The 15,225-nt window shown below is 45.7% G+C and overlaps 1 protein-coding gene across 1 annotated transcript; it reads right to left on the bottom strand.

Moving 5' to 3' along the window:
* Nucleotides 1–14,060: 14,060 nt before the first annotated feature.
* Nucleotides 14,061–15,219, bottom strand: LOC138654593 (myosin light chain kinase, smooth muscle-like). The gene is made up of 2 exons (XM_069743486.1): nt 15,206–15,219; nt 14,061–15,003 (listed from the first exon to the last, which is right to left on the bottom strand). Exons 1-2 carry the CDS (start codon nt 15,217–15,219, stop codon nt 14,061–14,063), a joined length of 957 nt encoding a protein of 318 aa, XP_069599587.1.
* Between the last annotated feature and the right edge of the window lie 6 nt (nt 15,220–15,225).

The following is a 15,225-nucleotide window of genomic DNA, read 5'->3' as shown; positions in this document are numbered from 1 at the left end:
CCCCCAGCCAGCCCAGAAAAGGCACATCTGGAAGATGCGCCTATTCTGGAACTTGGCCACTCTCTTCCCATTCCAGTGTAGCGGAGGGATATGGGGTAATGAAGGGTTGATGTCACCTTGCTATTGTAAGGTGACATTAAGCCAGATTAATAATGGAGAGGCGTCAATTATGACACCTATCCATTATTAATCCAATAGTCTGAAATGGTTAAAAAAAACAAACACATTATTAAAAAGTCTTTTAATGAAATAAAAACACATGTTGTTTTAATATTTTATTATTCTGGTAATCCACCTGAAGACCCTCGCTCTGTGACAAAGAAAAAATAATAAACCAACAATATCCATACCTTCCGAGGATCTGTCACGTCCCACGATGTAAATCCATCTGAAGGGTTTAATTTTTTTACAGCCAGGAGCTCTGCTATAATGCAGCTATGCTCCTGACTAACATTAAATTAACCGCAAGAAGAGATCCATCATGATAAAACACAATACTTTTATTAAACATCAATAAAAACAAACATATAACAAGGCTTTTTTGTGATACATTTAACAAAGTGTCCAGTGGGAGGAGAAATACCCGGCACTATAGGTACATATATATAATGGTAAGTATCAACAGGTACTCATCTACTGTGGTAAGTCTTACTAACCATATAGCCAAGCAACTTCGGTATGAACTAGTGAATCGCTGACATGAAGGAATCAACTAAGGAACGGGAAAATATTAGTATATACGAGGGGGCTATACATACCACTCAATGCCTCTGTATTACCCTTATACCCGTGCCAAATACGCAGACAGCTGCACCCACACCATAAATGCTGCTAATGTAGCGACTAGAAGGCAGAGGAATGGAAAAACGTAATGTAATATTACCAGACTGTGCACAGATATCCAGCTCCCACGAGCGCCCCGACGCGCGTTTCGCCCTAGCTTCTTCCGGGGGCGTCACGCATTACATTACGTTTTTCCATTCCTCTGCCTTCTAGTCGCTTCATTAGCAGCATTTATGGTGTGGGTGCAGCTGTCTGCGTATTTGGCACGGGTATAAGGGTAATACAGAGGCATTGAGTGGTATGTATAGCCCCCTCGTATATACTAATATTTTCCCGTTCCTTAGTTGATTCCTTCATGTCAGCGATTCACTAGTTCATACCGAAGTTGCTTGGCTATATGGTTAGTAAGACTTACCACAGTAGATGAGTACCTGTTGATACTTACCATTATATATATGTACCTATAGTGCCGGGTATTTCTCCTCCCACTGGACACTTTGTTAACCCCTTAAGCCCCGAGGGTGGTTTGCACGTTAATGACCGGGCCAATTTTTACAATTCTGACCACTGTCCCTTTATGAGGTTATAACTCTGGAACGCTTCAACGGATCTTGGCGATTCTGACATTGTTTTCTCGTGACATATTGTACTTCATTTTAGTAGTAACATTTATTCGATATAACTTGCGTTTATTTGTGAAAAAAACGGAAATTTGGCGAAAATTTTGAAAATTTCGCAATTTTCCAACTTTAAATTTTTATGCCCTTAAATCACAGAGATATGTCACGCAAAATACTTAATAAGTAACATTTCCCACATGTCTCCTTTACATCAGCACAATTTTGGAACCAAAATTTTTTTTTGTTAGGGAGTTATAAGGGTTCAAAGTTGACCAGCAATTTCTCATTTTTACAACACCATTTTTTTTTAGGGACCACATCTCATTTGATGTCATTTTGAGGGGTCTATATGATAGAAAATACCCAAGTGTGACACCATTCTAAAAACTGCACCCCTCAAGGTGCTCAAAACCACATTCAAGAAGTTTATTAACCCTTCAGGGGTTTCACAGGAATTTTTGGAATGTTTAAATAAAAATGAATATTTAACTTTTTTTCACACAAAATTTATTTCAGCTCCAATTTGTTTTATTTTACCAAGGGTAACAGGATAAAATGGATGCCAAACATTGTTGTACAATCTGTACTGAGTACGCTGATACCCCATATGTGGGGGTAAACCACTGTTTGGGCGCATGGCAGAGCTCGGAAGGGAAGGAGCGCCATTTGACTTTTAAATGCAAAATTGACAGGAATTGAGATGGGACACCATGTTGCGTTTGGAGAGCCACTGATGTGCCTAAACATTGAAACCCCCCACAAGTGACACCATTTTGGAAAGTAGACACCCTAAGGAACTTATCTAGATGTGTGGTGACCACTTTGACCCACCAATTGCTTCACAGAAGTTTATAATGCAGAGCCGTAAAAATAAAAAATCATATTTTTTCACAAAAATGATCTTTTCGCCCCCAATTTTTTATTTTCCCAAGAGTAAGAGAAGAAATTGAACCTCAAAAATTGTTGGCCAATTTGTCCTGAGTACGCTGATACCCCGTATATGGGTGTAAACCATTGTTTGGGCGTATGGCAGAGCTCGGAAGGGAAGGAGCGCCATTTTACTTTTCAATGCAAAATTGACTGGAATTGAGATGGGATGCCATGTTGCGTTTGGAGAGCCCCTGATGTGCCTAAACATTGAAATCCCCACAAGTGACACCATTTTGGAAAGTAGACCCCTTAAGGAACTTATCTAGAGGTGTGGTGAGCACTTTGACCCAACAAGTGCTTCACAGAAGTTTATAATGCAGAGCCGTAAAAATAAAAAATCATATTTTTTCACAAAAATAATCTTTTCGCCACCAATTTTTTATTTTCCCAAGGGTAAGAGAAGAAATTAGACCACAAAAGTTGTTGTGCAATTTGTCCTGAGTGCGACGATACCCCATATGTGGGGGTAAACCACTGTTTGGGCGCATGGCAGAGCTCGGAAGGGAAGGAGCGCCATTTGGAATGCAGACTTAGATGGATTGGTCTGCAGGAGTCACGTTGCATTTGCAGAGCCCCTGATGTACCCAAACAGTACAAACCCCCCACAAGTGACCCCATATTAGAAACTAGACCTCCCATGGAACTTATCTAGATGTGTTGTGAGAACTTTGAACCCCTAAGTGTTTCACTACAGTTTATAACGCAGACCCGTGAAAATAAAAATTCTTTTTTTTTTTCACAAAAATGATTTTTTAGCCCCCAGCTTTGTATTTTTACAAGGGTAACAGAATAAATTGGACCCCAAAAGTTGTTGTTCAATTTGTCCTGAGTACGCTGATACCCCATATGTGGGGGGGAACCACTGTTTGGGCTCATGGCAGAGCTCGGAAGGGAAGGAGCGCCATTTGGAATGCAGACTTAGATGGATTGGTCTGCAGGCGTCACGTTGCATTTGCAGAGCCCCTGATGTACCCAAACAGTAGAAACCACCCACAAGTGACCCCATATTGGAAACTAGACCTCCCATGGAACTTATCTAGATGTGTTGTGAAAACTTTGAACCCCCAAGTGTTTCACTACAGTTTACAACGCAGAGCCGTGAAAATAAAAATCCTCTTTTTTCCCACAAAAATGATTTTTAGCCCCCCAAATTTTTATTTTCCCAAGGATAACAAGAGAACTTGGACCCAAAAAGTTGTTGTCCAATTTGTCTCGAGTACGCTGATACCCCATATGTTGGGGTAAACCCCTGTTTGGGCGCACGGGAGAGCTCGGAAGTGAAGGAGCACTGTTTTACTTTTTCAATGCAGAATTGGCTGGAATTGAGATCGGACGCCATGTCGCGTTTGGAGAGCCCCTGATGTGCCTAAACAGTGGAAACCCCCCAATTATAAATGAAACCCTAATCCAAACACACCCCTAACCCTAATCCCAATTGTAACCCTAACCACACACCTAACCCAGACACACCCCTAATTCTAATCCCAACCCTAATCCCAACCGTAAATGTAATCCAAACCCTAACCCTAGCCCCAACCCTAGCCCTAACCCTAACCCTAACCCTAACCGGAAAATGGAAATAAATACATTTTTTTTAATTTTATTATTTTTCCCTAAGGCTAGGTTCACATTGCGTTAGGGAAATCCGTTTAGCACTAGCGGATTGCGCTAACACAATGTCTTTTTAGGTGTCGTGTTTAGTGGTCGCGTTAACGTCCCCGCTCTGGAAGATCGGGGATCGGACCTCGGGCGCGCCGCGGACGCTGCAAGCAGCGTCTGAGTCGCGCCACAAAAGAATGGCACCTTGCTAGCGCGAGCCGAAAATGGCACGCTCTAGCGATGCGCTACACCTGAAAATCACATTGCTGTCAATGGTTGTGCTAACGGACCCGTTGCACGGCGTTAATTGTGACATTTTCGCCGTGCAACGCTGTCCGTTAGCGTTAACCCATTAACGCAATGTGAACCTAGCCTAACTAAGGGGGTGATGAAGGGGGGTTTGATTTACTTTTATAGCGTTTTTTAGCGGATTTTTATGATTGGCAGCCGTCACACACTAAAAGACGCTTTTTATAGCAAAAAAGTTTTTGCGTCTCCACATTTTGAGACCTATAATTTTTCCATATTTTGGTCCACAGAGTCATGTGAGGTCTTGTTTTTTGCGGGACGAGTTGACGTTTTTATCGGTTACATTTTCGGACACGTGACAGTTTTTGATCGCTTTTTATTCCGATTTTTTTGTGAGGCAGAATGACCAAAAACCAGCTATTCATGAATTTCTTTTGGGGGAGGCGTTTATACCGTTCCGCGTTTGGTAAAATTGATGAAGCAGTTTTATTCTTCGGGTCAGTACGATTACAGCGACACCTCATTTATATCATTTTTTTTATGTTTTGGCGCTTTTATACGATAAAAGCTATTTTATAGAAAAAATAATTATTTTGGCATCGCTTTATTCAGAGGACTATAACTTTTTTATTTTTTTGGTTATGATGCTATATGGCGGCTCGTTTTTTGCGGGACAAGATGACGTTTTCAGAGGTAACATGGTTATTTATATCCGTCTTTTTGATCGCGTGTTATTCCACTCTTTGTTCAGCGTTATGATAATAAAGCGTTGTTTTTTGGCTCGTTTTTTTTTTTTTTTTCTTACGGTGTTCACTGAAGGGGTTAACTAGTGGGCCAGTTTTCTAGGTCGGGTCGTTACGGACGCGGCGATACTAAATATGTGTACTTTTATTGTTTTTTTGTTTTTTTTTTATGTAAAGAAATGTATTTATGGGAATAATATTTTTTTTTTTCTGCTTTATTTAGGAATTTTTTTTTTATTTTTTTTTTTACAAGTGTGGAAATTTTTTTTTTTACTTTTTCACTTTGTCCCAGGGGGGGACATCACAGATCACCGATCTGACAGTGTGCACAGCACTCTATCAGATCGGTGATCTGACATACAGCCGGGCAGGATTAGAGCTGCAGCTGCAGCCTGATCCTGACCCGGAAGTGCTCCCTGCAGGACCCGGATGCAGCCCGGCGGCCATTTTGGATCCGGGGACTGCAGGGAGAAGACGCTCGGTACACGGTGAGCACATCACCGTGTACCGATCGTCTCAGGGAAGCCCGCAGGGAGCCCCCTCCCTGCGCGATGCTTCCCTGCACCGCCGGCACACCGCGATCATCTTTGATCGCGGTGTGCCGGGGGTTAATGTGCCGGGAGCGGTCCGTGACCGCTCCTGGCACATAGTGCCGGATGTCAGCTGCGATAGGCAGCTGACACCCGGCCGCGATCGGCCGCGCTCCCCCCGTGAGCGCGGCCGATCGCATATGACGTACTATCCCGTCCATGGGAATTAAGTCCCAGGTCACCTGGACGGGATAGTACGTCATATGGGATTAAGGGGTTAAATGTATCACAAAAAAGCCTTGTTATATGTTTGTTTTTATTGATGTTTAATAAAAGTATTGTGTTTTATCATGATGGATCTCTTCTTGCGGTTAATTTAATGTTAGTCCGCCATTGATGGTTAAATGTTAGTAGAAGTGCCATAGTTAGTATATATATAGACTCTCTGGATTTTATGCTCCTGACTGTAAAACCCCAGCGAATGAATGGAAAGTAGGTCAATGACCTACAATGGTTGTCCTCATATGAATTCGAGCCTGGGAGCTTTTCTGATTTTTTCCCACGCTCGAAGGACATCCAGCAGAGGGCGCATCACCGCGAATGAAGGTAACTACAGGACATTGACCTAGTTTCCATTCATTAGGAAGGAGATAGCAAAAGCCGGCAATTGAATTACCGGCTTTTAAGCCATCTAGCGCTGTATGAAATATTAATATATATACATATATGTGTCTCACTGATATATATATATACCTATTCAATTCTATGTGTACACATTTATTCTACCTATTCTATTGTAAGCTGTCAGTGTGATTTTACTGTACACCGCACTAGTGTGACGCCGGCCTAAAAGTAAAAAAAAAAAACAGTACATACTCACGTTCCGATGTCTGTCACGTCCCCCGCCGTCAGCTTCCCTGCACTGACTGTCAGCTCCGGCCGTAAAGCAGAGCACAGCGGTGACGTCACCGCTGTGTTCTGCTTTACGGCCGGCGCTGACACAGTCAGCACGGGAAGCTGACGGTGGGGGATGTGACAGACATCAGAATGTGAGTATGTACTGTTTTTTTTTTTTTTTTTACTTTTACAATGGTAACCAGGGTAAATATCGGGTTACTAAGCGCGGCCCTGCACTTAGTAACCCGATGTTTACCCTGGTTACCCGGGGACTTCGGCATCGTTGAAGACAGTTTCAACGATGCCGAAGTCGTTCCCCTGATCGTTGGTCGCTGGAGAGAGCTGTCTGTGTGACAGCTCCCCAGCGACCACACAACGACTTACCAACGATCACGGCCAGGTCGTATCGCTGGTCGTGATCGTTGGTAAGTCGTTTAGTGTAACGGTACCTTTAGACTCAAGGTCCGAGGGAAAAATGACTACTCTTGCCCGGGAAACCAGGGGGGCGGTTCTAGACAGAACACAGGTTTAAAGGGAATCTGTCACCTCAAATTGGCGGGATATTTAAATTACTTTTTACCTGTCCGATGTGCGGCGTTTCATCTTCATTTCTCCACCCCATCCCTCCCTATTGTCCACAATATGATAGTAAATTAGAGTACTTGTGATCCATAGTTGGCGCTTGCGCAATACAATCTTTGGTCGCGCAAACTGCGGGCAAAGCCAGAAAGCATTACTGCGCATGCGCCCGCGCACTGTGTCCCGGGAGTATTTTGCTGTGTTGCGGGACGGACGAGGCGGAGAAATGAAGATGAAATGCCGCCCATCGGACAGGTAAAAAGTCATTTAAATATCCCGCCAATTTGAGGTAACAGAGTCCCTTTAAAGCGATATGCCCCTGGATACAGGAATAGGATAAATGTGTACCTAATGATCTCTAATGGTGACAACTGGTACTGCATTGTGAATGAACTTGCTGCACATTAATGGGCAGAACACACCCTAAGGCTGCGTCACACTATCAGTATTTGGTCAGTATTTTACCTCAGTATCTGTAAGCCAAAACCAGGAGTGGAAAAATTTGGTCATTGATAGACCATTATTTTTAATCTTTAAAGAGTCCATAATAACAGGGTCTGTACCACAGGACTGGCGTATAGCAAATGTGGTGCCAATATTCTAAAGGGGGACAAAAACTAAACTCGGAAATTATAGGCCAGTAAGCTTAACCTCTACTGTGGGTAAAATCCTGGAGGGCATTCTAAGGGATGCTATCCTGGAGTATCTGAAGAGGAATAACCTCATGACCCAGTATCAGCACGGGTTTACTAGGGACCGTTCATGTCAGACTAATCTCATCAATTTCTATGAAGAGGTAAGTTCTGGACTGGACCAAGGGAACCCAGTGGATGTAGTGTATATGGACTTTTCTAAAGGTTGATACATAAAATGAGAATAATGGGGATAGGGGAAAATATGTGTAAGTGGGTTAAGAGCTGGCCCAGGGATAGGAAACAAAGGGTGTTTATTAATTAAGCACACTCGGACTGGGTAGCGGTTAGCAGTGGGGTACCACAGGGGTCAGTATTGGGCCCTCTTCTTTTTAACATATTTATTAATGACCTTGTAGGGGGCATACAGAGTGGAATTTCAATATTTGCAGATGACACTAAACTCTGCAGGGTAATCAATACAGGGGAGGGCAATTTTATATTACAGGATGATTTATGTAAACTAGAAGCTTGGGCTGATAAATGACAAATGAGCTTTAATGGGGATAAATGTAAGGTCATGCACTTGGGTAGAAGTAATAAGATGTATAATTATGTGCTTAATTCTAAAACTCTGGGCAAAACCGTCAATGAAAAAGACCTGGGTGTATGGGTGGATGACAAACTCACATTTAGTGGCCAGTGTCAGGCAGCTGCTACAAAGGCAAATAAAATAATGGGATGCATTAAAAGAGGCATAAATGCTCATGAGGAGAATATAATTTTACCTCTACACAAGTCACTAGCTCGACCACACTTAGAATACTGTGCACAGTTCTGGTCTCCGGTGTATAAGAAAGACATAGCTGAACTAGAGCGGGTGCAGAGAAGAGCGACCAAGGTTATTAGAGGTCTGGGGGGTCTGCAATACCAAGATAGGTTATTACACTTGGGGCTATTTAGTTTGGAAAACATTATGTTAATGTATAAATATATGAGGGGACAGTAAAAAGACCTTTCTGATGATCTTTTTAATCATAGACCTGAGACAGGGACAAGGGAGCATCCTCTACGTCTGGAGGAAAGAAGGTTTAAGCATAATAACAGACACAGATTCTTTACTGTAAGAGCAGTGAGACTCTGGAACTCTCTGCCGTATGATGTTGTAATGAGTGATTCTTTACTTAAATCTAAGAGGGGACTAGATGCCTTTCTTGAAAAGTATAATGTTACAGGGTATATACACTAGATTCCTTGATAGGGTGTTTATCCAGGGAACTAGTCTGATTGCCTTATGTGGAGTCGGGAAGGAATTTTTTTCCCCAAAGTGGAGCTTATTCTTTGCCACATGGTTTTTTTTTTGCCTTCCTCTGGATCAACATGTTAGGGCATGTTAGGTTAGGCTATGGGTTGAACTAGATAGACTTAAAGTCTTCCTTCAACCTTAAAAACTATGTTACTATATATTGTACCCAGCATTTTCCTGGCTCAACTCTGGTTTTTAGTGTAGAAAAACTGCACAAAAAAGCCACCAGTGAATATCCCCTGGGGCCAACACGATTACCAACCCTGGTGAAGACATTGTACAAAATAGATGTCATTAAAACTGTGCATGACAAATAAATGATCCCATCTTCCTGGATCTGTGGATAAATCATTTCATTCTGAGAAATTACAGCTCGCATCGGTTTGGGGGATGTCACTCGTGTGGGGGATGCCACAGGTTTGGGTGATGTCACAGGTTTGGGAGATGTCACTGGTTTGGAAGATGTCCCTGCTGTGGGAGATGTCACAGGTTTGGGAGATGTCACTGGTGTGGGTGATGTCACTGGTTTGGGTGATGTCACTGGTTTGGGAGATGCCACAGGTTTTGGGGATGTCACTGGTGTGGGTGATGTCACTGGTTTGGGTGGTCACTGGTTTAGGAGATGTCACTGGTGTGAGGGATGCCATTGGTTTGGGTGATAACACTGGTTTGGGTATTGTCACTGGTTTGGGAGATGTCCCTGGTGTGCGATATGTCACTGGTTTGGGGGATGCCACAGGTTTGGGTGATTTTTACTGGTTTGGGGGATGTTCAAGGTTTGGGTGATGTCACTGGTTTGGGTGATGTCACTGGTTTGGGAGATGTCACTGGTTTGGGAGATGTGACTGGTGTGGCTGATGTCACAGGTTTGGGTGATGTCACAGGTTTGGGTGATGTCACAGGTTTGGGAGATGTCACTGGTTTGAGGGATGCCACTGGTTTGGAAGATGTCACTGGTGTGGGTGATGTCACTGGTTTGGGAGATGTCACTGGTTTGGGTGATGTCACTGGTTTGGGAGATGTCACTGATTTGGGGGATGTCACTGGTTTGGGAGATGCCACTGGTTTGGTTGATGTCACTGGTTTGGGAGATGTTACTGGTTTGGGTGATGTCACTGGTTTGGGTGGTCACTGGTTTAGGAGATGTCACTGGTGTGAGGGATGCCATTGGTTTGGGTGATAACACTGGTTTGGGTATTGTCACTGGTTTGAGAGATGTCCCTGGTGTGCGATATGTCACTGGTTTGGGGGATGCCACAGGTTTGGGTGATTTTCACTGGTTTGGGGGATGTTCAAGGTTTGGGTGATGTCACTGGTTTGGGAGATGTCACTGGTTTGGAAGATGTCCCTGCTGTGGGAGATGTCACTGGTTTGGGTGATGTCACAGGTTTGGGAGATGTCACTGGTGTGGGTGATGTCACTGGTTTGGGTGATGTCACTGGTTTGGGAGATGCCACAGGTTTTGGGGATGTCACTGGTGTGGGTGATGTCACTGGTTTGGGTGGTCACTGGTTTAGGAGATGTCACTGGTGTGAGGGATGCCATTGGTTTGGGTGATAACACTGGTTTGGGTATTGTCACTGGTTTGGGAGATGTCCCTGGTGTGCGATATGTCACTGGTTTGGGGGATGCCACAGGTTTGGGTGATTTTCACTGGTTTGGGGGATGTTCAAGGTTTGGGTGATGTCACTGGTTTGGGTGATGTCACTGGTTTGGGAGATGTCACTGGTTTGGGAGATGTCATTGGTGTGGCTGATGTCACAGGTTTGGGTGATGTCACAGGTTTGGGAGATGTCACTGGTTTGGGAGATGTCACTGGTTTGAGGGATGCCACTGGTTTGGAAGATGTCACTGGTGTGGGTGATGTCACTGGTTTGGGAGATGTCACTGGTTTGGGTGATGTCACTGGTTTGGGAGATGTCACTGATTTGGGGGATGTCACTGGTTTGGGAGATGCCACTGGTTTGGTTGATGTCACTGGTTTGGGAGATGTTACTGGTTTGGGTGATGTCACTGGTTTGGGTGGTCACTGGTTTAGGAGATGTCACTGGTGTGAGGGATGCCATTGGTTTGGGTGATAACACTGGTTTGGGTATTGTCACTGGTTTGGGAGATGTCCCTGGTGTGCGATATGTCACTGGTTTGGGGGATGCCACAGGTTTGGGTGATTTTCACTGGTTTGGGGGATGTTCAAGGTTTGGGTGATGTCACTGGTTTGGGGGATGCCACAGGTTTGGGTGATTTTCACTGGTTTGGGGGATGTTCAAGGTTTGGGTGATGTCACTGGTTTGGGGGATGTTCAAGGTTTGGGTGATGTCACTGGTTTGGGTGATGTCACTGGTTTGGGAGATGTCACTGGTTTGGGAGATGTGACTGGTGTGGCTGATGTCACAGGTTTGGGTGATGTCACAGGTTTGGGTGATGTCACAGGTTTGGGAGATGTCACTGGTTTGAGGGATGCCACTGGTTTGGAAGATGTCACTGGTGTGGGTGATGTCACTGGTTTGGGAGATGTCACTGGTTTGGGTGATGTCACTGGTTTGGGAGATGTCACTGATTTGGGGGATGTCACTGGTTTGGGAGATGCCACTGGTTTGGTTGATGTCACTGGTTTGGGAGATGTTACTGGTTTGGGTGATGTCACTGGTTTGGGTGGTCACTGGTTTAGGAGATGTCACTGGTGTGAGGGATGCCATTGGTTTGGGTGATAACACTGGTTTGGGTATTGTCACTGGTTTGGGAGATGTCCCTGGTGTGCGATATGTCACTGGTTTGGGGGATGCCACAGGTTTGGGTGATTTTCACTGGTTTGGGGGATGTTCAAGGTTTGGGTGATGTCACTGGTTTGGGGGATGCCACAGGTTTGGGTGATTTTCACTGGTTTGGGGGATGTTCAAGGTTTGGGTGATGTCACTGGTTTGGGGGATGTTCAAGGTTTGGGTGATGTCACTGGTTTGGGTGATGTCACTGGTTTGGGAGATGTCACTGGTTTGGGAGATGTGACTGGTGTGGCTGATGTCACAGGTTTGGGTGATGTCACAGGTTTGGGTGATGTCACAGGTTTGGGAGATGTCACTGGTTTGAGGGATGCCACTGGTTTGGAAGATGTCACTGGTGTGGGTGATGTCACTGGTTTGGGAGATGTCACTGGTTTGGGTGATGTCACTGGTTTGGGAGATGTCACTGATTTGGGGGATGTCACTGGTTTGGGAGATGCCACTGGTTTGGTTGATGTCACTGGTTTGGGAGATGTTACTGGTTTGGGTGATGTCACTGGTTTGGGTGGTCACTGGTTTAGGAGATGTCACTGGTGTGAGGGATGCCATTGGTTTGGGTGATAACACTGGTTTGGGTATTGTCACTGGTTTGGGAGATGTCCCTGGTGTGCGATATGTCACTGGTTTGGGGGATGCCACAGGTTTGGGTGATTTTCACTGGTTTGGGGGATGTTCAAGGTTTGGGTGATGTCACTGGTTTGGGAGATGTCACTGGTTTGGAAGATGTCCCTGCTGTGGGAGATGTCACTGGTTTGGGTGATGTCACAGGTTTGGGAGATGTCACTGGTGTGGGTGATGTCACTGGTTTGGGTGATGTCACTGGTTTGGGAGATGCCACAGGTTTTGGGGATGTCACTGGTGTGGGTGATGTCACTGGTTTGGGTGGTCACTGGTTTAGGAGATGTCACTGGTGTGAGGGATGCCATTGGTTTGGGTGATAACACTGGTTTGGGTATTGTCACTGGTTTGGGAGATGTCCCTGGTGTGCGATATGTCACTGGTTTGGGGGATGCCACAGGTTTGGGTGATTTTCACTGGTTTGGGGGATGTTCAAGGTTTGGGTGATGTCACTGGTTTGGGTGATGTCACTGGTTTGGGAGATGTCACTGGTTTGGGAGATGTGACTGGTGTGGCTGATGTCACAGGTTTGGGTGATGTCACAGGTTTGGGAGATGTCACTGGTTTGGGAGATGTCACTGGTTTGAGGGATGCCACTGGTTTGGAAGATGTCACTGGTGTGGGTGATGTCACTGGTTTGGGTGATGCCACTGGTTTGGGTGATGTCACTGGTTTGGGGGATGTCACTGGTTTGGGAGATGCCACTGGTTTGGGAGATGCCACTGGTTTGGTTGATGTCACTGGTTTGGGAGATGTTACTGGTTTGGGTGATGTCACTGGTTTGGGTGGTCACTGGTTTAGGAGATGTCACTGGTGTGAGGGATGCCATTGGTTTGGGTGATAACACTGGTTCGGGTATTGTCACTGGTTTGGGAGATGTCCCTGGTGTGCGATATGTCACTGGTTTGGGGGATGCCACAGGTTTGGGTGATTTTCACTGGTTTGGGGGATGTTCAAGGTTTGGGTGATGTCACTGGTTTGGGGGATGTTCAAGGTTTGGGTGATGTCACTGGTTTGGGTGATGTCACTGGTTTGGGAGATGTCAGTGGTTTGGGAGATGTGACTGGTGTGGCTGATGTCACAGGTTTGGGTGATGTCACAGGTTTGGGAGATGTCACTGGTTTGGGAGATGTCACTGGTTTGAGGGATGCCACTGGTTTGGAAGATGTCACTGGTGTGGGTGATGTCACTGGTTTGGGAGATGTCACTGGTTTGGGTGATGTCACTGGTTTGGGAGATGTCACTGATTTGGGGGATGTCACTGGTTTGGGAGATGCCACTGGTTTGGTTGATGTCACTGGTTTGGGAGATGTTACTGGTTTGGGTGATGTCACTGGTTTGGGTGGTCACTGGTTTAGGAGATGTCACTGGTGTGAGGGATGCCATTGGTTTGGGTGATAACACTGGTTTGGGTATTGTCACTGGTTTGGGAGATGTCCCTGGTGTGCGATATGTCACTGGTTTGGGGGATGCCACAGGTTTGGGTGATTTTCACTGGTTTGGAGGATGTTCAAGGTTTGGGTGATGTCACTGGTTTGGGTGATGTCACTGGTTTGGGAGATGTCACTGGTGTGGCTGATGTCACAGGTTTGGGTGATGTCACAGGTTTGGGAGATGTCACTGGTTTGGGAGATGTCAGTGGTTTGAGGGATGCCACTGGTTTGGGAGATGTCACTGGTTTGGGTGATGTCACTGGTTTGGGAGATGTCACTGATTTGGGGGATGTCACTGGTTTGGTTGATGTCACTGGTTTGGGAGATGTTACTGGTTTGGGTGATGTCACTGGTTTGGGTGATGTCACTGGTTTGGCTGATTTTCACTGGTTTGGGTGATGTCACTGGTTTGGGTGATGTCACTGGTTTGGGTGATGTCACTGGTTTGGGTGATGTCACTGGTTTGTGGGATGCCACAGGTTTGGGTGAAGTCACTGGTTTGGGTGATGTCACTGGTTTGGGTGATGTCACTGGTTTGGGAGATGTCACTGGTTTGGGTGATGTCATTGGTTTGAGTGATGTCACAGGTTTGGGCGATGTCACTGGTTTGGGAGATGTCACTGGTTTGTGGGATGCCACAAGTTTGGGTGATGTTACTGGTTTGGGTGATGTCACTGGTTTGGAAGATGTCAATGGTTTTGGAGATGCCACTGGTTTGGGTGATGTCACTGATTTGGGGGATGTCACTGGTTTGGGTGATGTCACTGGTTTGGGAGATGTCACTGATTTGGGGGATGTCACTGGTTTGGTTGATGTCACTGGTTTGGGAGATGTTACTGGTTTGGGTGATGTCACTGGTTTGGGTGATGTCACTGGTTTGGCTGATTTTCACTGGTTTGGGTGATGTCACTGGTTTGGGTGATGTCACTGGTTTGGGTGATGTCACTGGTTTGTGGGATGCCACAGGTTTGGGTGATGTCACTGGTTTGGGTGATGTCACTGGTTTGGGAGATGTCACTGGTTTGGGTGATGTCATTGGTTTGAGTGATGTCACAGGTTTGGGCGATGTCACTGGTTTGGGAGATGTCACTGGTTTGTGGGATGCCACAAGTTTGGGTGATGTTACTGGTTTGGGTGATGTCACTGGTTTGGAAGATGTCAATGGTTTTGGAGATGCCACTGGTTTGGGAGATGTCACTGGTTTGGGGGATGTCACTGGTTTGGGGGATGTCACTGGTTTGGGAGATGTCACTGGTTTGGGGGATGTCACTGGTTTGGGGGATGTCACTGGTTTGGGGGATGTCACACTGGTTTGGGGGATGTCACACTGGTTTGGGGGATGTCACAATGGTTTGGGGGATGTCACACTGGTTTGGGGGATGCCACTTGCTGCCTATGAGAAGGCAGCGATCTCTAGTACAGATGATCAGACACAAGACTGCAGAGAAGAGCTCCACTACAGGTGCGGTGCCCGCTGTGTCCATAGGGGGCGCTGCTGGCCTAGCTCACGCGTTCTCCAGCATCGTTGA

This window comes from Ranitomeya imitator, chromosome 1 (genome assembly GCF_032444005.1).
Source record: "Ranitomeya imitator isolate aRanImi1 chromosome 1, aRanImi1.pri, whole genome shotgun sequence".
Classification (NCBI taxonomy): domain Eukaryota; kingdom Metazoa; phylum Chordata; class Amphibia; order Anura; family Dendrobatidae; genus Ranitomeya; species Ranitomeya imitator.
This window is presented reverse-complemented; position numbering and strand designations above follow the sequence as displayed.